The 26,532-nt window shown below is 41.7% G+C and overlaps 1 protein-coding gene across 6 annotated transcripts in view; it reads right to left on the reverse strand.

Annotated features, from left to right (window-relative positions):
• Nucleotides 1–26,532, reverse strand: part of LOC118363591 (teneurin-3-like) — a 189,365-nt gene that overhangs the window by 45,759 nt on the left and 117,074 nt on the right. For all 6 annotated transcript variants that reach the window (XM_035744595.2, XM_035744594.2, XM_035744592.2 and 3 more), the window contains exons 6-11: nt 19,926–20,051; nt 16,774–16,988; nt 12,332–12,542; nt 7,212–7,313; nt 6,661–6,855; nt 4,919–5,119 (exon numbers count right to left, since the gene is read on the reverse strand). In XM_035744595.2, coding sequence (XP_035600488.1) covers nt 4,919–5,119; nt 6,661–6,855; nt 7,212–7,313; nt 12,332–12,542; nt 16,774–16,988; nt 19,926–20,051 — 1,050 coding nt within the window. The remainder of the gene's footprint in view (nt 1–4,918; nt 5,120–6,660; nt 6,856–7,211; nt 7,314–12,331; nt 12,543–16,773; nt 16,989–19,925; nt 20,052–26,532) is intronic.

Consider the following 26,532-nt stretch of genomic DNA (forward strand, 5'->3'; position numbering starts at 1 on the left):
CTCTGGAGGGTCCGGGCTAGAGTAGTTGTCCAGCCTGGGGAAGTGGTGCCAAGGTTGCGCACCAGAGCTCCAGTGCTCCCCCACAGCCCGGTCTTTCAGGCTCCTCCTAACACCAAGCCTCCTGAAGGTCTCCCCAGCCTGGTGGTTCCTGTGGCAGCCCCACGCACCAGGCTGTCTCTCAGTCTCCTCCCTGCAGGTGCTCCCGCCTGTCCGGCGCCGCTGCCGGAGCGTCCCGCCTGTCCGACGCCGCTGCCGGAGCGTCCCGCCTGTCCGGAGCCTCCCGCCTGTCCGGCGCCGCTGCCGGAGCGTCCCGCCTGTCCGGCGCCGCTGCCGGAGCCCCTCAGCCCAGAGGCGCCAGAGCCCCTCAGCCCAGAGGCGCCAGAGCCCTTCAGCCCAGAGGCGCCAGAGCCCCTGTCCCTCTGTCCCGAGCCCCTCTGTCCAGTGGGGTCATTGAGAGGGGTTGCCATGGTGAGAAAGCCACGGAGGCGGAAAATAAGGCGGACTAAGACAATGGTAAAGTGGGGTCCGCGTCCCGCGCCAGAACCGCCACCGCGGACAGACGCCCACCCAGACCCTCCCCTAGAGGTCAAGGTTTTGTGGCCGGAGTCCGCACCTTTGGGGGGTACTGTCACGTTCTGACCTTTATTTCCTGTGTTTTGTATTTAGTTAGTATGGTCAGGGCGTGAGTTTGGTGGGCAGTCTGTTTGTTTTTCTATGTTTTGGTTATTTCTATGTTTCGGCCTAGTATGGTTCTCAATCAGAGGCAGGTGTCATTAGTTGTCTTTGATTGAGAATCATACTTAGGTAGCCTGGGTTTCACTGTGTGATTGTTCCTGTCTCTGTGTGTGCACCAGATAGGACTGTTTTGAGTTTTCACATTTCTTGTTTTTGTTAGTTTGTTCATGTGTACCTTAACTTATTAAAAAGTACCATGGACAATTACCACGCCGCGTATTGGTCCTCTGATCCGTTTCGCCTCTCCTCTTCGGAAGAAGAGGAGGAAATTCATTACAGTTACCATCATTTTTGAATGACTACCCCATCTCTGTTCCCCACACATACAATTGTTTTTAAGGTTCCTCAATCGCGTAGTGAATTTCAAGCACAGATTCAACCAAAAAGATCAGGGAGGTATTTAAATGCCTTGCAAAGAAGGGCACCGATTGGTAAAAATAAACAAAAGCAGAGGCTGAATATGCCTTTGAGCATGGTGAAGTTATTAATTAAGCTTTGGATGGGGTATCAATACACCCAGTCACTATAAAGATACAGGCGCCCTTCCTAATTCAGTTGCCGGACCTAATTCAGTTGCCGGAAAGGAAGGAAACTGTTCAGTGATTTGACCATGAGGCCAATTGTGATTTTAAAACAGTAATGGTTGTGATATACATTTTTTGGGCGACGGGATCAACAACATTGTAGTTTCTCTACAGAAAAAAATATTTAAAATACATGCATTGTGTTTGCAGCAAGGCATTAACGTAATACTGCAAAAAATGTGGCAAATAAATTAGGCGTTATGTTTGGGAAAAATCCAACAACACATCATTGAGTACCACTCTTCATATTTTCAAGCATGGTGGTGGCTGCATTATGTTATGGGATTGCTTGTCATCGGCAAGGACTAGGGAGGTTTTTTTTAGGATAAAAAGAAACGGAGTACACCCAAAACCTGGTTCAGTTTTCTTTCCAACAGACACTGGGAGACAAATTCACCTATACAGTGGGGCAAAAAAGTATTTAGTCGCCCACCAATTGTGCAAGTTCTCCCACTTAAAAAGATGAGAGAGGCCTGTAATTTTCATCATAGCTACACTTCAACTATGACAGAAAAAATGAGGAAATAAAATCCAGAAAATCACATTGTAGGATTTTTAATGAATTTATTTGCAAATTATGGTGGAAAATAAGTATTTGGTCAATAACAAAAGTTAATCTCAATACTTTGTTATAAACCCTTTGTTGGCAATGACAGAGGTCAAACGTTTTCTGTAAGTCTTCACAAGGTTTTCACACACTGTTGCTGGTATTTTGGCCCATTCCTCCATGCAGATCTCTGTAACTGACAGTTAGACTTACAGGTTATGTCGTTGTCTTTTGTTTGAATTGTTTACGTGTCCACTGTGCGGGGGAAATGATAATACAAGCGGAACTACGTAGCTAATACTGTTGTAACGGGGATCCTTATTGTAGCAACACACTTTTGGAGGGAAGGCAATCCTGCGCTGCGTTAGCTAAGTTTTCATGTCATCGGGTGTAGTTCATAAAGGTTGAAGAGTGTATGTTAGGATGAAGTGTGAATTCATGCCAGGAATAATAAGTGTGAAGTTTGATTTCCTCCCTTCTGTAATAAACAGCCAATGAGGTATTTTTTCCTTTATTCATGTGTTTAATCTGAACCCGTTATAACGCCGGTTAAACTGTTATGTATGTAAGCACTTCAGAGTTATACCAAGCTAATAAGTCACTCGTAAGATAAGGTTGTAAGAGTGTGCTTAACTGTATTTTTCATTTACTTTATAGTTCTCACGGAAGGTGATAATTCTGACAAACTACAGAATAAAGCCGCCAGTTAAAATCAAGGAACGGTTGTGCTCGTGGTTACTGAAGGGAGCTACAATCTCCTCTAGAGCAGTGATGTTTTGGGGCTGTTGCTGGGCAACACGGACTTTCAACTGCCTCCAGATTTTCTATGGGGTTGAGATCTGGAGACTGGCTAGGCCACTCCAGGATCTTGAAATGCTTCTTACGAAGCCACTCCTTCATTGCCCGGGCGGTGTGTTTGGGATCATTGTCATGCTGAAAGACCCAGCCACGTTTCATCTTCAATGCCCTTGCTGATGGTAGGCTTTGTTACTTTGGTCCCAGCTCCCTGCAGGTCATTCACTAGGTCCCCCCGTGTGGTTCTGGGATTTTTGCTCACCGTTCTTGTGATCATTTTGACCCCACGGGGTGAGATCTTGGGTGGAGCCCCAGATCGAGGGAGATTATCAGTGGACTTGTATGTCTTCAATTTCCTAATAATTGCTCCCACAGTTGATTTCTTCAAACCAAGCTGCTTACCTATTGCAGATTCAGTCGTCCCAGCCTGGTGCAGGTCTACAATTTTGTTTCTGGTGTCCTTTGACAGCTCTTTGGTGTGACTGTTTGAGGTTGTGGACAGGTGTCTTTTATACTGATAACAAGTTCAAACAGATGCCATTAAATCAGGTAATGAGTGGAGGACAGAGGAGCCTCTTAAAGAAGAAGTTACAGTTCTGTGAGAGCCAGAAATCTTGCTTGTTTGTAGGTGACCAAATACTTATTTTCCACCATAATTTGCAAATAAATTCATAAAAAATCCTACAGTGATTTTCTGGATTTTTTTTTCATTTTGTCTGTCATAGTTGAAGTGTACCTATGATGAAAATTACAGGCCTCGCTCATCTTTTTAAGTGGGAGAACTGCACAATTGGTGGCTGACTAAATACTTTTTTGCCCCACTGTACACTGCAGTTGCTTACCAAGATGACATTGAACGTTCCCGTGTGGTCTAGTTAAAGTTTTTACTTAAATCAACTTGAAACTATGGCAAGACTTGAAAATGGCTTTCTAGCAATGATCAGCAACTTGACAGAGCTTGAAGAATTTAAAAAATAATAAATGGGCAAATATTGCACAATCCAGGTGTGCAAAGTTCTTAGAGACTTACCCAAAGAGACTCACCGCTATTATTTTTTTGAATGTTACAGGAATGTTTTATAAACGGACATTAAAATATTTTGTGTCGGAAGGCACTGTACAACATTTAAATGTTTTACTGTTGTTCGCTTACAAGCAAAACCATCTCTCCCACTCTCATTTGCACTTTTTTAAAGATATTAGTTTAATCTCCCTCTGATTGGAGTTTTCTTCGATTGAGAGACCTTGGTGGGTCTCTAATTAATGCTTAGACGACACTTCAGAATATTAACCATGCCTCTGGAGGGGAGCATTCGATTACAAAGGCCCCCCCCCCCAAAAAAAAAAAAGAATCCATATAATCTATTTTTCATTAGCACAAATGTGTTTATCTGCTTTTAGCACGCCCCTGTCTCTGGCGTGATGTCGGAGTGGGTGGTCGATCTATGGCACAGCGCTTGTTAATTAAAGTTCATTTAATTGGAGTCGAACTGCTGAGATAATTAAGAGAGAAACATCGATTACTACCCAAGTGGGCAAATAAGAGTTTGGACTTCTGCTTAAGCTAAAATGGCTCCCTTCAAATGTATATATATTTTTTTTTACATTGACCAGCAATGGATGTTTCACATTCTGAAAGAGGGACTCTGTGTCCTGATATATTCTATAGCTTTTTTCCAGTATAACAAATGGCTTTACTTTGACTGTTGTCTGAAAGTGAATAAATTGAGACAAAACATCCAGTTTCTCTAAACAACCTTTCCTATTTCCTCCCAGCAGTCCAGGTTCTCGACTCATCCATCAATTCAGTCTTACAGTAAACCCTCTTATGCAAAAACCCTTTGGATTTCAATCGCACAATCAAGTTAATGTGTTGCTTAATTAATCTTACCTCTTACCTGGATTGTTAAAAACCCAATAGGTTCGAATTTGATGGTACTCAATTGGGGTCGCCAACTGTGGACTGCAGATGCAGGGACTAATTCTGCACTGTGAATTAAGCTGAACTAAATGACCCCATTCTAGAGAAAGACATTGAACATGAATCACCTGGTCCTTTAAGCAAAGGAACCGATTAATAAAACCAAAGCACAGCCCTCAAACTGGAAAAGTACCTACAAATAAATTGTTTCAAATGTTCCTCATATTAATGAGGATCATCATCCTTTTCCTCAATGGAGGAGCCTCCTCTACATCACACATACAATACACAAAGCCAGACATCTAAACCTAATGAAGAGTAAGAGAGTTGTCTGACCTACAGAGCAGTCGGAGCCTGTCCAGTTAGCCTCACAGATGCAGGTTCCCGTCTCGGTGTGGAAAGTTCCGTGGCTGGAGCACTGTTCAGGACACGTGCTTCTCAGGATCGCACAGTCCATTCCGCCCCAGCCCGGGTTACAGTGGCATTCACCGTGGTGGCAGGCTCCGTGGCCCGAGCAGGTCGGGTCTAGACAGTCCACTAGGGAAACACGGGGAAAACAGGGGAAAGGAAAGGAGATGGATCCAGTACTGTGTATGGGATGATTTTTGTATTTAATTTTTTTTAACTAGACAAGTCAGTTAAGAACAAATTCTTATTTAAAATGACAGCCTACTGGGGAACAATGGGTTAAATGCCTTGTTCATGGGAAGAACAGTTTTCTACCTTGTCAGTTCTGTGATTTGATCCAGCAACCTTTCAGTTACTGGCCTAACCACTAGTCCTTGGTTGCAACACTCACTACAGAGATCCAAACTGCCTCTGGAAGCAACATCAGCACAATAACTATTAGTCGGGAGCTTCATGAAATGGGTTTCCATGGCTTAGCAGTCACACACAAGCATAAGATCACCATACGCAATGCCAAGCGTCGGCTGGAGTGGTTAAAGCTCACTGCCATTGCACTCTGGAGCAGTGGAAACGCGTTGTCTGGAGTGATGAATCCCTCATCACCATCTGGCATTCCGACGGACTAATCTGGGACTGGTGGATGCCAGGAGAACGCTTCCTCACCCAATGCATAGTGCCAACAGTTTGGTGGTGGAGCAATAATGGTCTGGAGCTGTTGTTCATGGTTCAGGCTAGGACCCTGAGTTCCAGTGAAGGGAAATCTTAATGCCACAGCATACAATGACATTCTAGACGATTATGTGCTTCCAACTTTGTAGCAACAGTTTGGGGAAGTTCCTGTTTCAGCATGACAATACCCCCATGCACAAAGCAAGGTTCATACAGAAATGTTTGTCGAGATCGGTTTGGAAGAACTTTACTGGCCTGCACCTCAACCTCATCGGACACCTTTGAATTGGAACGCCGACTGCGAACAAGGCCTAATCGCCCAACATCAGTGCCCGTCCTCACTAATGCTCGTGGCTGAATGGAATCAAGTCCTCGCAGCAATGTTCCAACATCTAGTGGAAAGCCTTTGCAGAAGAATGGAGGCTGTTATAGCAGCAAAGGGGGGACCAATGTAGTATATATTGATCTCAGCGACTCATTGAGAATAATTTGGTGCTTATCAAATAAGGCAAGATAGTTAGTTCCACAATAGCACTTGTGTCCTTTCTCTCGAAATTCATTTCACAATGAGCGCAAAAAAATATTTAATTACTCCCGCTACTAAATAACATCTTACACGTCTGGTCACTGAGCTGCAGATGTAAATCTGACAAGTTAATTGCCTCTATGTCTGATTATGGATCAATTAAGTTAAAACTAATTGAACAGGCGGAGAAAAGATGGAGGAAAAAGCAAGAGGTACTTGCGACAAAAACGAGAAATGGACTCTCACAGGTTTTTTGTACTGGAGTGCACTGAACCAATCACATTGGATGGACAATTCAGAATCAATTCCAATCCATAGCTGTTGTACCTAAATGGTTAGAGGGATCTAATGCATGCAAAGTATCAATGGGGAACACAATGAATTATCTGCTTGGTGAAGTTGAAAAGAGCAATTGTTTCAGCTGTCAATGTCGCTGGGAAATCAAACGGTGACACTACATATCCTTGTGGTGTACCTTGGCGACAGTTGCTTCCCTTGTGGCCGGCATTGCACACACAGTTACCCGTCACGCAGATCCCATGACCGCCACATTGGGGGTCCACACACTGAGTAGCAGGCACATCACACTCTGTGCCCTTCCATCCACTGTAGCAATGACAGCGCCCCCTTGTGTACTGGCCGTTGCCACTGCATAGGATGGGACAGGCAGCTGTGGTGGAAAGTAACAAGGTTATTAAAAAGTATATATGACAATTTCATGTAAAGTATATTAGTCAATTTTGTAGCTATAGTGTTGATACAACCATCAAATCAACACATCTATCATTATCTGGCCACGCTACAATGGCCATGAGTACAACACTTTCTCTCCAAAGATTTTATCTGAAAGATTAGCCCTAACCCTGACCTTTAGCCTAAACCTAACCCTACATTAAGAACAAATATCACATGCACATGGTAATCAATTCTGAACATTATAGCCCATATTTGTCCTTTGAATCATGGCCATTTATTGATTGTGATATCATAACATGGATTAGGAATGTGACAAGAGAACATATATACCTCTTGAGCAGTATGGTCCACTGAACCTTGGGAAACAGTGACATGAGCCCGACACACATTCACCGTTTCCATAACAGTTGTGTGAGCACTCCATAACTGACTCTGTTGGGACAGACATGTTTTTGTTCTAGAATTACACCAGCCATTACTGAGAAATCATACCTCTAAAATGTATCCGCCACATTTTTATTACATCATCCGATATCAACACAATGGATTCTTGGATTGGATTTCCTATCACTACTATGTTGTCACACACTACGCCATCTTATACAGCTACTGTATACCACAATTCCACTCAGTCAATGTTATACATGTACGGCAGTGGAGGTTGCTGAGGAGAGGACGGCTCATAATAATGGCCAGAATGGAGTGAATGAAATGGTATCAAACATGGTTTTCACATGTTTGATTCACTCCATTCCAGTCATTCTGGGGCGGCAGCGTAGCCTAGTGGTTAGAGCGTTGGACTAGTTACCGGAAGGTTGCAAGTTCAAACCCCTGAGCTGACAAGGTACAAATCTGTCGTTCTGCACCTGAACAGACAGTTAACCCTAGGCCATCATTTAAAATGAGAATTTGTTCTTAACTGACTTGCCTGGTAAAATAAAAATTCTACTCCGTTTCAGCCATTATCAGCAGCCTCCGTTGATGTACAGTATATGTAGCTAGGTACAGTTGACATATACTTAGGTTGGAGTCAACCTAAGCATCAACCACTCCACACATTTCTTGTTAACAACTAGTTTTGGCAAGTCAGTTAGGACATCAACTTTGTACATGACACAAGTCATTTTTCCCGAAATTGTTTACAGACAGATTATTTCACTTATAATTCACTGTAGCAGTTCCAGTGGGTCAGAAGTTTACATATACACTAAGTTGACTGTGCCTTTAAAAAGCTGGGAAAATTTCAGAAAATTATGTCATGGCTTTAGAAGCTTCTGATAGGCTACTGAGTCAATTGGAGATGTACCTGTGGATGTATTTCAAGGCCTACCTTCAAACTCAGTGCCTCTTGCTTGACATCATGGGAAAATCCAAAGAAATCAGCCAACACTTCAGAAAAAAAATTCAGACCTCCACAAGTCTGGTTCATCCATGGGAGCAATTTCCAAATGCCTGAAGGTACCACGTTCATCTGTACAAACAATAGTACGCAAGTATAAACACCATGGGACCACGCTCAAGTCGTACCGCTCAGGAAGGAGACGCGTTCTGTCTCCCAGAGGTGAACATACACTTTGGTGCGAAAAGTGCACATCAATCCCAGAACAACAGCAAAGGACCTTGTGAAGATGCTGGAGGAAACAGGCACAAAAGTATGTATATCCACAGTAAAAGGAGGCCTATATCAACATAACCCGAAAGGCCGCTCAGCAAGGAAGAAGCCACTGCTTCAAAACCGCCATATAAAAGTCAGACTACGGTTTGCAACTGCACATGGGGAAAAATATCATACTTTTTGGAGAAATGTCCTCTGGTCTGATGAAACAAACATAGGACTGTTTGGCCATAATGACCCTCATTATGTTTGGAGAAAAAAGGGGGAGGCTTGTAAGCCGAAGAACACCATCCCAACAGTGAAGCACGGGGGTGGCAGCATCATGTTGTGGGGGTGCTTTGCTGCAGGAAGGGCTGGTACACTTCACAAAATAGATGGCATCATGAGTAGAGAAAATTATGTGGATATATATTGAAGCAACATCTCAAGACATCAGTCAGGAAGTTAAAGTTTGGTCCCAAATGGGTCTTCCAAATGGACAATGACCCCAAGTATACTTCCAAATTTGTGACAAAATGGCTTAAGGACAACAAAGTCAAGGTATTGGAGTGGCCATCACAAAGCCCTGACCTCAATCCTATTGAAAATGTGTGGGCAGAATTGAAAAAGCATGTGTGAACAAGGAGTCCTACATACCTGACTCAGTTACACCAGCTCTGTCAGGAGGAATGGGCCAAAATTCACCCAACTTATTGTGGGAAGCTTGTGGAAGGCTACCTGAAACGTTTGACCCAAGTTAAACAATTTAAAGGCAATACTACCAAATACTAATTGAGTGTATGTAAACTTCTGGCCCTCAGGGAATGTGACGAAATATATAAAATCTGAAATAAATCATTATCTCTACTATTATTCTGACATTTCACATTCTTAAAAATAAAGTGGGGATCCTAACTGACCTAAGACAGGGAATTTTCACGAGGATTAAATGTCAGGAATTGTGAAAAACGGATTTGAAATGAATTTGGCTAAGGTGTATTGTTGGGGAATAATCAGAAATAGTTCGATAACATAGATAAGATGTTTTATTTTCATGATATGCTTGTGAGTTACTTCTCATCAGAATGTCTATTTTTGTATAATACTGTTGGCCGCTTGCAGTTATCTGTTCTCTGTCATGGGGTAAGTTACCTGGGCCGCAGAGAGGGGAGGGGTCAAGCTTGTCTTCATATATAAACATATCTTTTAAATCAATTATCTCTTGGCTCCACAATGTCTGTGTGCCAGTCACTGTGTCTCTGTGATCTTGTCAAGGAGGGGTGTATTTGACATATGCCTGTTGATATGAGGATTTGTTTTATGGTCCTGAGAGCGAGATGAGAACATAGTTTAGGAGACAAAGCTGAACGATAATTTATAGCCAATGCTGTCTGGCTATCTGTGTCTTTGCTATAAAGGATCTCAGTTGCAATGTGTAAGGACTCTCAGAGAATTAATTTATAGACACTGAATTGATCTGAGAGTCACAGGGTTGTGATGGAGCTCATATAATTAAATATGGACTTTATGATAACTCTGACTTGTGTGTGGTTTGCTCTCATGATTTGGTAAATAGAGGACATTTCCACGACAGTATGTAAACTTCCGACTTCAACTGTATAAGTGAAATAACCTGTCTGTAAACAATTGTTGGAAAAATCTCAAACATTTTAAATCGCACAGTGGATTTCATTATTCCTTGACACATTTTCTTTCTCCTTTGGTAAAATCTTACTTGAATGACTGATCATGCCCAGAACAGCAGCGGAATCTCTGAACTCTTTACAAGTAAATCCTCTGAGTTAATTGGGCATATCCACTGGCACATCTTGTATTCGTTCAAAAGACCAGCACTCGTAAAGGGATCTCCCTCTAGGCTGGGGGCTCGTTTAGATTGCCATCGTAACACAAACGTTTCGTTTTTATTGCTTTTGAAGACTTGTATTAGATGTTCACTACCAGGATGTCAGTTTCAACCAGGGGTTGGAACTGGTTTCAGGGAACAGAACCGAATAACGGAAAAGAATGACATTAAAAAACTATTTCAGAACAGGAATCAGAATCGGGAACGAACATGATCTGTACAGTTCCGGAACATAACCGCTATTTTAAAAGCATGGGAACCGGTTAATAACGTATTTTACTTTCCAGATATTTTTTTACAGTCCCACAAAAAATGTAACAAAGAGCCTATGCAAAGCCCTCTGTCATTTAGCAACATATTCCAGTTTCTGCATGCCAGCTGAACATATTTTCCAGTGTGTGTTTGTGTGTAGGCTACCTGCCCCACCGAAATTAGGGAGAGATTTTTTAATTAGAGAATAGATTCATCTCAGGGCACAAGTCTCCCCTTCTCCAAACACTATGTATTAATCAGAATCCGTAGCCAGTCATTGTTGTTCAATCTAACAAATGCGATGTGGTTGTTTTTGTCTCTCGACTTGGTGTTGTTTAGTAGACCTACTTTGTCTGTCCGTATAATTATTTAGTTGTTGACGACGTCTTGTGATCTAAGCTCATGCTTCTTGCCATTATTTCTTCTTGCCCAAGCATGTTTACCGAGCGACAGATCATTCGAAAATAAAATTACAAATGTAGATAGCTTATTTGGATTGCACAAATGTTGCAGGATTAGTGTCGGGAGAGAAAAGTTGTGCTTATCTCGAAAGTGAAACAATATTTGGGGCAAGCGAACTGGCCTAACATGGCGGCAGTAGTAATCAGCCATGCATTAGGGTTTTTATTAGCCTATTTCATTGATAAGTAAATAGCCCTCATGTGCATTTTCATCTGTCGGGGTATTTACCTTTGAACAATGTGTGTGAATGAGTGAAGGAATATAACGATGCGCTCTGAGATGCGATCTGAGTAATAGCGCAGTGATGCGCACTCCAGTTATAGGCTTTAAGGGCACTTAAGGCGCACTTCTGTGTTTCCAATCACAGGTAAATCCAATTAGGAGTATCAAGTGTGATAAAATGGATATAATTACCAGTGGTGTATAGAACTTAGGTCAAAATACTTTAAAAGTACTACTTGAGTTTTTTTTTTGTAGGTATCTGTACTTCACTACATTCCTAAAGAAAATGATGTACTTTTTACACCATACATTTTCCCTGACACCCAAAAGTACAATATTTAAGAAGACGGGAAAATGTTTCAATTCCCTCACTTGTCAAGAGAACATCCCTGGTCAAATAATGCTTGTCATAACAAGATGCCCAGCGTTTCAAGTCAAGCCTCCTCCACCACCTTCTCTTGCTCTCTCCCCACCTGCAAAATTTGTCACATCTCGCACCCTACACTTGTCAGTCCAATGCATGTAGTTAAAGAATTATAGCTTGCCCGCTCCAATGCAAGCAGCTCTATCTGCACTGATTGGTGAATTCATTTAATGTCGAGCTAAATAAAAGAAAACATCTATTTTAGATCCTTAAAAAGGAACAGAAGGACTGTTTTTGGGGGTTTGATCCAGTCCAGAACTTTATTTTGCAGATCGGAACAGTGGAACGGAACAGGAAAAATAATGGTTCTGTTCAGTACGAAATGATTGGAAAATAATTTTGGTTCCAAACCCTGGTTTCAAAGATCCAGGAAATTTTGACATTGGTAATCGATAACTCCATATTTTAACGGATTGACGGAATTCCCCAACGCAAAACTCAGCCCATGTAGATGTAGTTTAAATTCTTGATTAGTGTATGTGTGTGGTAATCTGGCCTGCCAGTGGCAACTATTCAGTCATTCGCTAAGAAGGAATGATCACTCAGTAACTTGGGGAAAAATAACCTCCAATAAGTACATTAACACAAATCTATAGTGCCCTCCTCACCCATTTCTAGAGGTGGTCCCTTACCCAGGATGATGGTGTTGTATGATACTGTCTCCGGGCTCTTCCCATCATTGTAGAAGGCCAGATGCCACACCCCAGAGTCCAGGTACTGGATGAAGCCAGCTTGGTGAAGGCTGACCTGGTGCTCCATCTGCCCCCTGGCTTCCGGCTCCGTGGAAGCCCGCCTCTCTTTGGCGATGAGTCTGCTGCCATCCAGCAGCTCCACAAAGTCATACTGAAGAAAGGTGAACCAGAGAAGTCAGTTGGGACTTATTCATTGGTCACTCGACATAAGATTATGATAAAAATCTGCCTTGACATTCTTTGTAGTTCCAGGTGCATATAGGGAAAATATCTGTTAAAAGAAATATATTGTTTTACATTAAAGGAGATATCCATGATTGAATTGAGTCAAAGTAAAGATTTTCCAGAAGAATGATCCTTTTCAATATGTATGTTAACAGTGTTTCAGTCACACAAACACAAATACAGGGTGTTGAAAGAAGTAAAAGGCACATAAAAAACTATTTAGTATGAGAAATGGGACATGCAGCGGACACAAAACAAAGCAACTCTCCAACTGACTAAGTACGGATAGGAAATAAAGCATTAAAGCAAGGGTGAGCCAAGTCAACACTCAGTGGTTTAAACCCTTTTGAGAGGAGCCAAGGGTTGGATAAGAGTTATTACCCTGCTGATGTAGGCCATTTTGTGTTGGTGGCCAGGGGGCCAAGTAAGAAAAGTCCAAAACCTAAATATTCATTTACTCCCAGATCAGTGTGTACATATTGATTCCTTGGCAAAGGCTCATCTCAATCTAACACTCGGAGCAAATAATTATGGACAAGAAGCCAAGAGCTTGGCTTCCAAATTAACCACAAAATAATTATTAGCTAATACTTGGGAATTCAAACTATTGTTGATTATTTCTTCACAAACCTAGTTTTAGACAATTGATGAATAATGCAGAGTAAAACAATAACACATTTAGTTATTATTATTTTTTTAAGGGGTAGGTGGAGACTTTAAAGTTGTTCCTCTCCTCAGGCTGTGAATGCAACCAAGGGTCAATATCTCTCATTGTGGTCTTTCACGCTCAGTTAAGTAAACACATCGATTTTTCTCCCTGGCAATTTAACAGACCGTTTTTAAGGCAGTGGTGGTTGACTTTGTGTCTATTAAATATTAAAGCATTCGACTTCTCACTAAAGGCTTCGGTCATACAAAAGTTATACTCAAATCGAAACTGGTTCTCCAGCAGACTGGTAAAAATGTCTCACCCTTGTTCAAGAATGGCCCTTTTCCTTTTATTCAGATCACTTTTGGTCATTTGAAAAGGAAATAATCTCCAAAATATCACTATTTTTAAAACAAGATACAGAAACTTGGTTGCAATATCAGTTTAATCCACCAGAAAAGACAGAACATAATACAACAAAAATTGTGGTTAAAGTCAAATATACTATAATTGAAAAATAAACGTTTAAAACAGTTATAATCTTTGATATGTCACACATGCAGCTAACAAACATATATGGAAATGTCTGCTCTACCAAAAAATTACAACCAACTTCCATTACCGCAAAAATGGAAGAGGCAAGCAAGTAGGAGGGGGGAAAAAGTAAGAAACTTGTCTGTCGGCCCTGCATTTAGAACCAAAATTGGTTAAAGAAAATTGTGATGAATAAAAAAAAGTGTACCAGCTTCATTTAAGGACAACAAATATTGACAGCTGTGCCATATACCATCCATCATTCCTTCAATTCTGACCAGTTTCCCAGTCCCTGCCGATGAAAAACATCCCCACAGCATGATATTGCCACCACCATGGGGACGGTTTTCTCGGGGTAATGGGAGGTGTTGAGTTTGCGCCAGACATAGCGTTTTCTTGATGGCCAAAAAAAGCAACATTTTAGTTTCATCTGACCAGAGTACCTTCTTCCATATGTTTGAGGAGTCTCCCACATGCCTTTTGGCGAACACAAAACATGTTTGATAATTTTTTTTCTTTAAGCAATGGCTTTTTTCTGGCCACTCTTCTGGCTAGCCCAGCTCTGTGGAGTGTACGGCTTAAAGTGTTCCTATGGACAGATACTCCAATCTCCACTGTGGAGCTTTGCAGCTCCTTCAAGGTTATCTTAGGTCTCTTTGTTGCCTCTCTGATTAATGCCCTCCTTGCCTGGTCCGTGAAGTTTTGGTGGGCAGCCCTCTCTTGGCAGGTTTGTTGTGGTGCCATATTCTTTCCATTTTTTTTAAATAATGGATTTAAATTGTGCTCCGTGGGCTGTTCCAAGTTTCAGATATTTTTTTTATAACCCAACCCTGATCTGTACTTCTCCACATCTTTGTCCCTGACCTGTTTGGAGAGCTCCTTGGTCTTCATGGTTCCACTTGCTTGGTGGTGTTGCAGACACTGGGGCCTTTCAGAACAGGTGTATATTTACTGAGATCATGTGACAGATCATGTCTCACTTAGATTGCACACAGGTGGACTTTATTTAACTAATTATGTGACTTCTGAAGGTAATTAGTTGCACCAGATCTTATTTAGGGGCTTCATAGCAAAGGGGGTGAATACATATGCACACACCACTTTCCTGTTTTTTTTAATTCATTTTTTAAAAACATTTTATGAAAGCTTATTTTTTAAATTTCACTTCACCAATTTGATATATTTTGTGTATGTCCATTACATGAAATATAAATACAAATCCATTTAAATCACAGGTTGTAATGCAACAAAATAGTAAAAACACCAAGGGGGATAAATACTTTTGTAAGGCACTGTATATATACAAAAAAATAAATCATAATAATGATATGTATATATATAGTACCAGTTGAAGGTTTGGACACATCTACTCATTCAAAGATGTATCTTTATTTTTTACTATTTTTTACATTGTTAATAAGGAAGACATCAAAACTATAAAATAACACATATGGAAATATGTAGTAACCAAAAAAGTCTTAAACCAAATCAAAATATATTTTATATTTGAGATTCTTCAAAGTAGCCACCCTTTGCCTTAATGACAGCTTTGCACACTCTTGGCATTCTCTCAACCAGCTTCACCTGGAATGCTTTTCCAACAGTCTTGAAGAAGTTCCCACATATGCTGAGCACTTGTTGGCTGCTTTCCTTCACTCTGCGGTCCATCTCATCTACATTTTTTTGGTTACTCCATGATTCCATATGTGTTATTTAATAGTTTTGATGTCTTTGTTATTCTACAATGTAGAAAATAGTAAAAATAAAGAAAACATTTGAATGAGTAGGTGTGTCCAAACTTTTGACTGGTACTGTATATATTTACAAAGAATATATGGGGGATTGGAAATGATGCAGACAATTACATTGATGGAAGCTACAATCTATCTGCAATTTTAAAGCTGATGTACCCCTAACAAATATTGTTAAAAATGATTAGCTAGTACTTGGGAATTCAAACTAGTGTTGATAATTTCTTTAAAAAAACGACTTTTAAACAATTGATAATTCATGCAGAGTAAGACGCTCAATAACAAATGTAGTTTTTTTTCTTTTCTTTTGAGGGGTAGGTGATGCACTTTAAAGTTGTTCCTCTCCTCAGGCTGTAAATGTAACCAACGGTCAATATCTCTCATTGGGGTCTTTCATGCTCAGTTAAGTAAACACATCGATTTATCTCCCTGGCAATTTAACAGACAGTTTTCTAAGGCAGTGGTGGTGGACTCTGTGTCTAGGCATTGACAGTTTCCTGCACAGCAATCACTTTGGACATAAAAGGAGGCTTCTTTCTTTAGGACTCTGTTTGTTGTCTTTGATTTTGTTGGGTTCCTTCCTTGTTTCATCTTGTAATCTCTTCTTTCCTGTTGTAATTTGTATTGAACTTTTTTCTTTTCTTTTGATAGTGGCCCAACTGAAAGAGCCTCCTCTTCAATAAGTCAAGTCAGAGAATGTCAAAGCTTTTACTCGAGAGTGAAGTGGAAAATAGCAACTGCCTGGTCACAACCCTTTAAGTCAGGCTTCCCCAACTGGCAGCCAGCGAGCCATTTGGGGAACTCTGACATATATATATATATATATATATATATATATAATTTTAATTGTTGGACATAAAATACCAGGAAATGAGCTCCAATTGATTTAAATTTTGTAAATCTGCTCCCAAGTATTTCCATACATAATACGAAGTGATTGTATTCAAACGTAAGCAAGTTTTGAAATGATTATGCTTTAGTCAAATATTATATCTATATAATTCTCGCGGTAAATTTGCATTCTACAAATGATTTGAAATTATGGTCCTGCCCCCACCCCCGACCATCCGCTCAAGGATTAGAATCTGGTCGTTCAGTGGATGACACTTCGAAGATAAAAGTGAAAAGAGGAATATTCTAAGCATGGCAGTGGATTTGTTTGTCATTTAGCAAAATTCATGCAGTCAGATTTCTACACCCGACTCAACAGATGTACCATTTACCTGTGTGTGAGATGGTGGGATACCCTTCCTCCCGTAGACCCCAACCAGTGCGTTCTTCTGAACAGAGATGTTGAACTTGAGGAAGCGCGGCTGTTCCATAGCTAGCCGAGAGCGCCAGAACACCCCTGGCGGTATTCCCTGACCGACCCTCCTGCCCACCTCCACTTGCCCGGTGTCAATGGAGCTGTTTTCCTGATGGGCCGCACCATTCCTGCCTGGAAGGGAGAAAGAGAGAGCACTTACCGGTTCATCACCATATTCGAAAACTATACCTATACTGTGCAAGCTCTCTGAAACCACAGGTACAGTTTTACAAACATCTGTTCTTGTGTTCTGTGAACCCATTTTCGGCAAAATGATAACATTTTCAATATCACATTGGTTGAAATAAAATGACGGAGAAGCAGCCTTTAGTCATTGGGGCGGCAGGGTAGCCTAGTGGTTAGAGTGTAGGACTAGTAACTGAAAGGTTGCAAGTTCATATCCCTGAGCTGACAAGGTACAAATCTGTTGTTCTACCCCTGAACAGGCAGTTAACCCACTGTTCCTAGGCTGTCAAAATAAGAATTTGTTCTTAACTGACTTGCCCTGTTAAATAAAGGTAAAATAAATAAATAAATAATAACTATTCCCCAGCCTCTGGAATAGCCTACCAGAGAACCTGGGAGGGGGAAACAGTGGACACATTTAAAAGAGATCTTAAAATCACATCTTTTTAACAACATAGAAATACAAATCAGCTTCAGTAGTTACAGATATTTCTACTTCCTGGTACAATTCAAACTTCTTTATTCCCACTCAAATAAAACCTTGCTGGTTGCTCCATTATGAGAATAGAACAGATCGTTCCACCATCTGTTTCCCTATCTTTTTTTGTGGTGCCGGTGATTCACTAATGTTAAGGATCTAAATGTAATAGCTGATACACTACCTGATACAGTACTGTAACAATACATCAAAAGGACAGGGAAGTGAAGCTTTTAAAGGTTTATGTAGCTGCAAAGACACCCACTTAAACATGACTCCCGACTGAGTTACGATCAAACATGAATTTGCCCACGACACGACGGCGGAAGGCCTGATCACAAACGACAACGAGACAGGCTATGACAGGGTTCGGTATTTTGTTAGACATAAAACACTGTAAAAACACCAGGAAATCAGCTCCAAGTGACCTTAATTTTGGAAATCTGTTCCCAAGTAATCCCATGCATAATATGATGTGGTCATATTGCAAATGTAAGCAAGGATTGAAATGATTATGCAGTCAATTTGCAGTCTACAAATGATTTTTCTAATTATGTTCACGGCCCCCTAACTAGCTGTTTTAATCTAATTGATGATCCCTGGCCTACGGTAGGAGGACATAGACCTGGCAGTGTGGTGCCAGGACAAGAGCCTCTCCCTCAACGTCAGCAAGACAAAGGAGGTGATCGTGGACTACAGGAAACGGAGGGCCGAGCACGCCCCCATTCACATTGACAGGGCTGAAGTGGAGCTGGTCGAGAGCTTCACGTTCCTCGGTGTCCACGTCACTAAGGATATATCATGGTCCAAACACATCAACACAGTCGTGAAAAGGGCACGACAACACCTCTTCCCCCTCAGGAGGCTGAAAAGATTTGTCATGGGCCCTCAGATCTTCAAAAAGTTCTACAGCTTCACCTTTAAGAGCATATTGGGTGCCTGCATCACCGCTTGGTATGTCAATTGCTTGGCATCCCACAGGAAGGCGCTACAGAGGGTAGTGCATACGGCCCAGTACATCACTGGGGCGGAGCTTCCTGCCGTCCAGGACCTCTATTTCAGGCGGTGCCAGAGGAAGGGCCCAAAAATTGTTAAAGACTCCAGCCACCCTAGTCATAGACTGTTCTCTCTGCTACCGCATGACAAGCGGTACTGATGCACCAAGTCTGGAACCAACATGACCATGAACAGCTTCTCAAACCAAGACATTAGACGGCTAAATAGTTAACTTGTAACCTCCACATCAACTCGGTACTGGTACCCATTGTATATATAGACAAGTTATCATGACTCATTGTGTATTTATTATTACTGGCGGTTTTACATTTATATTATGTCTCTATTGTCTTCCTCGCTGCATTGTTTGGATGTAAACATTTCACTGTTAGTCTACACCTACGAAGCACGTGATGATTTTTGGGGGAATTTGACTTATTCTCAAATGAAAAGTTAAATACCCTGCTTCCGTGTCCAGTGATGTCATGATCAAAACATTAATGTTCAAATCTGTTTGTCTGATAATTATTTCAAAAACCACTTGGAAGAAACATATGAGTGGAACTAAAGCAGGACTATTGAAATTAAACGAAAATAAAAAATGATTTACATTTTTCTCACAATGGCCCTACGGAGTTTAAATTATAACAGACAATATAAATCCAAAATTCTTGGTACGAATCCATCTATGTAGTTATTTCAGCTTCCCATTTTACAGTTTAAAAACAAAGACCATAAAAACCAAGAGTGGTCCATTTGTGATTTCGGTGCTCCATTAATACTTGTGAAGGTCGTTAACGTCTTTGTTAGCGCTTTCCATCTTTGTTTGTGTGGGTGTTTTTTTGCATGAGGACCTTTCCTGTCACTTTTCCTGTCACTTCACCAACATGAAGACATACAGAGACACGTTTGCCTCCAGAGAGAAAATGGCCTGCTACCGATTGCCTTTAAACAGTCCCAAAACGAGCCTCCTGCTATCTTCATTAGCACTGCTAACGAGGTTTTAAATCTAGACCAGTTTAAATCACACTGAGTGTTGCAACTATTAAGTCACTGGCCTTTTGCTGTAAAGGGGAAGGGAGGTGGCACACGTGGTAGACATCGCATACAAAATGACCTCTACGGGTAAAGGCTGAATGGTATACGGTATAATGATTAGGTAGTGCAAAGCTGTCTGGGCAATTCAGAAGGTATCTACAGTATAGGCAAGGCTACTTTTAGGACCATTTTTGTGCTGAGTCAAATGCATCACATTAGCAAGCTGGGTGAACAAACAAACAAGCATCCGGTGCAATTTAGGCCTGCAAACATACTCAGAAACGTAGAAATGTGTTGTGCTCCTTCCCCAAATGTATGCTAAATATTTCGGTTAAAAGGGCTATCTGAATATATTTAGCTAAGGTCCTTACCATAGTCAGCTGAGAGTACTGTCAGTATGCTCGGTTGAGTGGGCAAAGCCTTCACCTCTCCGTTCTCAAACGCGGGTTGGTTTTCTGTTTCTTGAAGTTGCCAGTTGAGGCCGAAAAAGTGCATTGCTGTAATGTGAACAAAACAGTGGAATATACTACGGTTAGGGCAAACGATCAAATCGTAAAGACACAACACTTGCTGGACAGCAGGAAAAAGAGATCCGACAATACATCATGTTGTGGCCTGGGGTGACCTTGTCCCCTCTGCATTAAATCATTCTACATATGGCCCTACATCTTCAATGTCTAAGAAATACTAAAGAGTGGGAATTATTTTGTACTAGGTTAGCTTACTATGGGTGTTCCCCACGTAGGCTAAGTGCTAGACTGTAAAACTCTACAGGGCCCAGACACAGCAAGCACAATCAATACTGAGGAGAGGAGGAACACTGCTGTGCCTCTTTAGGCACACTAGAGTGTCGGGACACAAACAGCACTGCATCAAAGAGCACAGTGGGACGTTGTACCCAAACATTTGTCACCAAACAGACAGGAGGAGGCAGATGAGGGTCTACTCCTCAACTCCTCTGATACAAAGCAAGCAATTCAAAAACAAGCAACACAAGGACACCCCTGGATCAACAACAACAAAAATCTGGAAACCGAATTGTTTCTATGTGTATTTGTGTGTCTTCGAGCCTCAAACTATCTAGTTTTGCTAGTCCTGTTTTGCGTAACCAACCAAAAAATGCAATTTTATTCCTCCAACCCCTGTCTCTGAATAAGACTATCAGCTATCAAGCTGTGTCTTGTTGTTGGGGGAGACTTGGTCTTCTATGAACACAGTGAGAGGGGGAGACTCCTTCAAAAGACTGGCAGCTGTGGAGCCGTGCCGAGGAAGCCAAACTCCGCCGTTTCGGATTTCTGAGTGGTTTGATCTGAATCAAACCTTTTTTCAAAACAGACTCCTTGCAGGGCAGCAGGGTATGGGGTCTCAACTGCAGAAAATACATAGCTAACCCCGCGAGGAGAAACAATGCAGCGGAATCAGAGAGAATGCCGAATGGGATCATATTTTTGAAAAGTTGGGAGAAGTTGGATGGATGCAGCAGCCTGGTGTCAGTTATACTGAACAGAAATATAAATGTAACATTGAATTCCCTGGCAACAGCTCTGGAGGACATTACTGCAGTCATCATGACACTTGCACACTGCCTCAAAGCTTGAGACATCTGTGGCACTGTGTTGTGTGACAAAACTGCACATTTTAGAGTGGCCTTTTATTGTCCCCCGCACAAGACGCATCTGCGTAATGATCATGCCGTTTAATCACCTTCTTGATATGCCACCCCTGTTAGGTGGATTGATTATCTTGACCAACACTTTACATTTTGCGTTTATATTTTTATTCAGTATTGTTGTTTTTTGTTTACTGACTTGTCTTGCTAATGTACAATATGTATACACTTTCGGCCCGTCATTGAACACTGTGCTATCTAACCTCCAATCGAGCTTCAATGCCATACAACACTCCTTCCGTGGCCTCCAACTGCTCTTAAACGCTAGTAAAACCAAATGCATGCTTTTCAACCGATCGCTGCCTGCACCCACATGCCCGACTAGCATCACCACACTGGATGGTTCCGACCTTGAATATGTGGACACCTATAAGTACCTAGGTGTCTGGCTAGACTGCAAACTCTCCTTCCAGACCCATATCAAACATCTCCAATCGAAAATCAAATCAAAAATCGTCTTTCTATTCCGCAACAAAGCCTCCTTCACTCACGCTGCCAAGCGTACCCTAGTAAAACTGACTATCCTACCGATCCTCGACGTCATCTACAAAATTGCTTCCAACACTCTTCTCAGCAAACTGGATGCAGTTTATCACAGTGCCATCCGTTTTGTCACTAAAGCACCTTATACTACCCACCACTGCGACTTGTATGCTCTAGTCGGCTGGCCCTCACTACATATTCGTCGCCAGACCCACTGGCTCCAGGTCATCTACAAGGCCATGCTAGGCAAAGCTCCGCCTTATCTCAGCTCACTGGTCACGATGGCAACACCCATCCGTAGCACGCGCTCCAGCAGGTGTATCTCATTGATCATCCCTAAAGCTAACACCTCATTCGGCCGCCTTTCGTTCCAGTACTCTGCTGCCTGTGACTGGAACAAATTGCAAAAATCGCTGAAGTTGGAGACTTTTATCTCCCTCACCAACTTCAAACATCAGCTAGCTGAGCAGCTAACCGATCGCTGCAGCTGTACATAATCTATTGGTAAATAGCACACCCATTTTCACCTACCTCATCCCCACAGTTTTTATTTATTTACTTTTCTGCTCTTTTGCACACCAATATCTCTACCTGTACATGATCATCTGATCATTTATCACTCCAGTGTTAATCTGCAATATTGTAATTATTCGCCTACCTCCTCATGCCTTTTGCACACATTGTATATAGACTCCCCTTTTTTCTCTGTGTTACTGACTTGTTAATTGTTTACTCCATGTGTAACTCTGTGTTGTCTGTTCACACTGCTATGCTTTATCTTGGCCAGGTCGCAGTTGCAAATGAGAACCTGTTCTCAACTAGCCTACCTGGTTAAATAAAGGTGAAATAAAAAAATAAAAAAAATAAAAAATGTGTGTGTGTGTGCGTGTGTGCGTGCGTGTTAGAGAAAGAGAGAGCGAGAGATAGAGAGTGTGAGAGAGACCATGTGAGAGTATGTTCTGCATGTGTGGGACTGTGTTTCTTATCTGGGGGCTGGCAGAGGCAAAGTATATGAGTGTATATTGACGACATTTAAGACAGTGCACCTGGCAGATGTTTTGGCTGCAGATGAAAGAGAGGAAGGCGGAAAAAAAACTCAACCTGGGGCAACTGGCAAAGAACGCCTACATCTGTTGAACTCACACACTCACACCAATAGGAACTCCCACGTGGCAAACACACTCATGCACGCACAGGCCCACATGAGCACTCATAAGCCGTAGAAGCGGAATCCAGACAAAATAACCCACAAAACACACACATTAAAAACACTTTATGCTCTTTATGATATAGCAAGATAAAAACATGAATCACGAAAAAACAGGGTCCAGATCATAAAGGGATAATGTACATGGATATCGATATGGCACTTTTATGGCCCTCTTCTATGGAGAGCACTCTCCCCGGTCCTCTCCATTGCATCATTTCTACACAGACCTATTTCTCTCTATACGAGCATGTCATCCTGTCCTCCCTTCAGCACCATATGAATCCTATGGCAGTTCAGGAGAAAGTCACACAGACAAGATTAAGGGTGTGCATCACTCAGGAAGACAGTTAGGACAGATACAATCTCCACCTGTTTTATCGCTATGGTCAAGCCGCTAAAGGTTAGTGAGAAGTCATCTTTGATGCATGCTGTAAAAAAAACTGGCAAAGCCCATTCTGTGGGGGAATTATGTCCTATAGGGGAGAATGGTTCGCTAATGAAAGAGATGAAAGCACTTCCTGGGAGACATTTTGTTGCAAAGTCTTACAGCTCTTGACTCCTCGCATCCCCTCCCTCGCTTCTCCTCAAAATACTTTGGAGAGGAATGCTTTCAAGTTCTTAGGATATTTCCCTTTTTTTCCGGGGTTATTCCCCATCAACACATGGCGCTGTCACAATGTTGCGAGAAGGTCAGTCAGTGACAACCTTGTGATAAACTAATATTGTCAGTAGGGTGCTGGGTGTGTTGTTCTCTAGACAGTGTCATTGTAAGGGTGTCGAGATGAATTTAAACTGTCTGTCTTTCAGGGCTCCTATGGATAGGACTAGGTCATGTCCGTGAGCAGGTTGATGTTTATTGTCATGATTCTTGTCATGGAGGCAGAACTGAGCAATTTCCCCTTAGATACCTTTATTTAACTAGGCAAGTAATTTAAGAACAAATGTTTATTTTCAATGACGGCATAGGAACAGTGGGTTAACTGCCTTGTTCAGGGGCAGAACGACAGATTTGTACCTTGTCAGCTCGGGGATTTGAGCTTGCAACCTTCCGGTTAGTAGTCCAACGCTCTCACCACTAGGCTACCCTGCCGCCACGGCTAGCTATAAAGTAAAAATTGGCTATATTATAAAAATGCATGAAAAAAAATAGCTTTTTGTTCTTAATTTAAGTTAAGGGTTAGGCATTAAGGTTAGCAGTCTGGTTAAGGTTACATTTAAAATGAGTTTTAATGACTTTGTGGCTATGCTAGCTAGTGACCACTCTGCAGAGCTGCCTCCAGAACAAGATTCATGACAAAAAAACACTAACCTGCTGTCAGTGATGCCACTCTGTGGGTGTTTTATCAGAATAGCAGGATGATGCAGAGCCCTTGTCAGTGGAACTGCCATGATCTGACAGATTCAAACACAACAGTGTCATCGGGACATGTCTCTGTATCCGACTGACATACGACGACTGGTGGAACAATATCCTCGAGTCTGCTATATCTGCTCAGCGAGCTAATGCAAGATAATGCTGAAAAGAGCATTATCTTACCAATTATCTTACCAATGAGAAGATCCACTTTTAGCACAGCTTATAAAGTCGCCAGTCAACGCTGATCGAGCTGACTTAAAGCCATTCAGTCGAGTCGACTTGTCTATCAGAAAGTCTATAGTTGAACCTATTGGAAAGGGTATAGTGTGTGTTATAGTGTGTTGGGTGCTGTCTGGAAGTCTCTCCTGAGGACTGAAGGCTGTTTCACCACTGAGGTTGAATGGCAAGCCATTTATATTTGCAATGATAATATCTTTGAAAGACCTTTGAAAGTAGTTGTAGAACCTGTAGTTGTCCATGAATGTGGGGACGATTGCTCTTGTGCTCTTTTCTATACTTAGCTTAGCTTTGGAGAGTGGGTATTGTCTTTTTTTTTGGGGGGGTGAGCCTATAGCTACCTATACTACCGTAATTTCTGGACTATAAGCCGCTACTTTATTCCCACACTTTGAACCTCGCGGTTTATACAATGACGCGGCTAATTTATGGATTTTTCCCGCTTTCGCAAGATTCATATGCCGCCGCCAAAAAACTGAGCACCGTCACATAATGTGACGTAAATCGAGCGCGCTCAAACTTCCCATCATTCTGATTACGGTAGTAATTGTGTCACCCTCATCATGGCAAAGACACAGAGAAATGCATATGATGCAGCTTTCAAGTTGAAGGCGATCGATCTGGCTGTTGGAAAAAGAAATAGAGCTGCTGCATGGGAGTTTGGCCTTAATGAGTCGATTATAAGACTTTGTAAACAGCAGTGCACAGGAGGAGGCTTGGTAGGCTAATGTTTTAATTTTTGTTACAAGCCGTGTTTCGTTAAAGCCTATTTATTTTAGTTACAAGCCGTGTTTCGTTTAAAGGCTGTGTAAAGTTCATTTGTTTCAATGTACCGGTAGGCACCTGCGGCTTATAGACATGTGCGGCTTATTTATGTACAAAATACATATTTTTTAATAATTCAGTGGGTGCGGTTTATATTCAGGTGCGCTTAATAGTCCAGCAATTATGGTACATAATACACAGTATGAACACAGTACAGTTCAAGCAGGAAGGGTCATGGTTAACTACGGACTAATTTTTTATTAATTCTTTTATTTCACCTTTTTTTAACCAGGTAGGCAAGTTGAGAACAAGTTCTCATTTACAATTGCGACCTGGCCAAGATAAAGCAAAGCAGTTCGACAGATACAACGACACAAAGTTACACATGGAGTAAAACAAACATACAGTCAATAATACAGTATAAACAAGTCTATATACAATGTGAGCAAATGAGGTGAGAAGGGAGGTAAAGGCAAAAAAGGCCATGGTGGCAAAGTAAATACAATATAGCAAGTAAAACACTGGAATGGTAGTTTTGCAATGGAAGAATGTGCAAAGTAGAAATAAAAATAATGGGGTGCAAAGGAGCAAAATAAATAAATACATTAAATACAGTTGGGAAAGAGGTAGTTGTTTGGGCTAAATTATAGGTGGGCTATGTACAGGTGCAGTAATCTGTGAGCTGCTCTGACAGTTGGTGCTTAAAGCTAGTGAGGGAGATAAGTGTTTCCAGTTTCAGAGATTTTTGTCATTGGCAGCAGAGAACTGGAAGGAGAGGCGGCCAAAGAAAGAATTGGGTTGGGGGTGACTAGAGAGATATACCTGCTGGAGAGTGTGCTACAGGTGGGAGATGCTATGGTGACCAGCGAGCTGAGATAAGGGGGGACTTTACCTAGCAGGGTCTTGTAGATGACATGGAGCCAGTGGGTTTGGCGACGAGTATGAAGCAAGGGCCAGCCAACGAGAGCGTACAGGTCGCTATGGTGGGTAGTATATGGGGCTTTGGTGACAAAACAGATTGCACTGTGATAGACTGCATCCAATTTGTTGAGTAGGGTATTGGAGGCTATTTTGTAAATGACATCGCCAAAGTCGAGGATTGGTAGGATGGTCAGTTTTACAAGGGTATGTTTGGCAGCATGAGTGAAGGATGCTTTGTTGCGAAATAGGAAGCCAATTCTAGATTTAACTTTAGATTGGAGATGTTTGATATGGGTCTGGAAGGAGAGTTTACAGTCTAACCAGACAGCTAAGTAT

The sequence above is a fragment of the Oncorhynchus keta genome, chromosome 30, assembly GCF_023373465.1.
Source record: "Oncorhynchus keta strain PuntledgeMale-10-30-2019 chromosome 30, Oket_V2, whole genome shotgun sequence".
Lineage (NCBI taxonomy): Eukaryota > Metazoa > Chordata > Actinopteri > Salmoniformes > Salmonidae > Oncorhynchus > Oncorhynchus keta.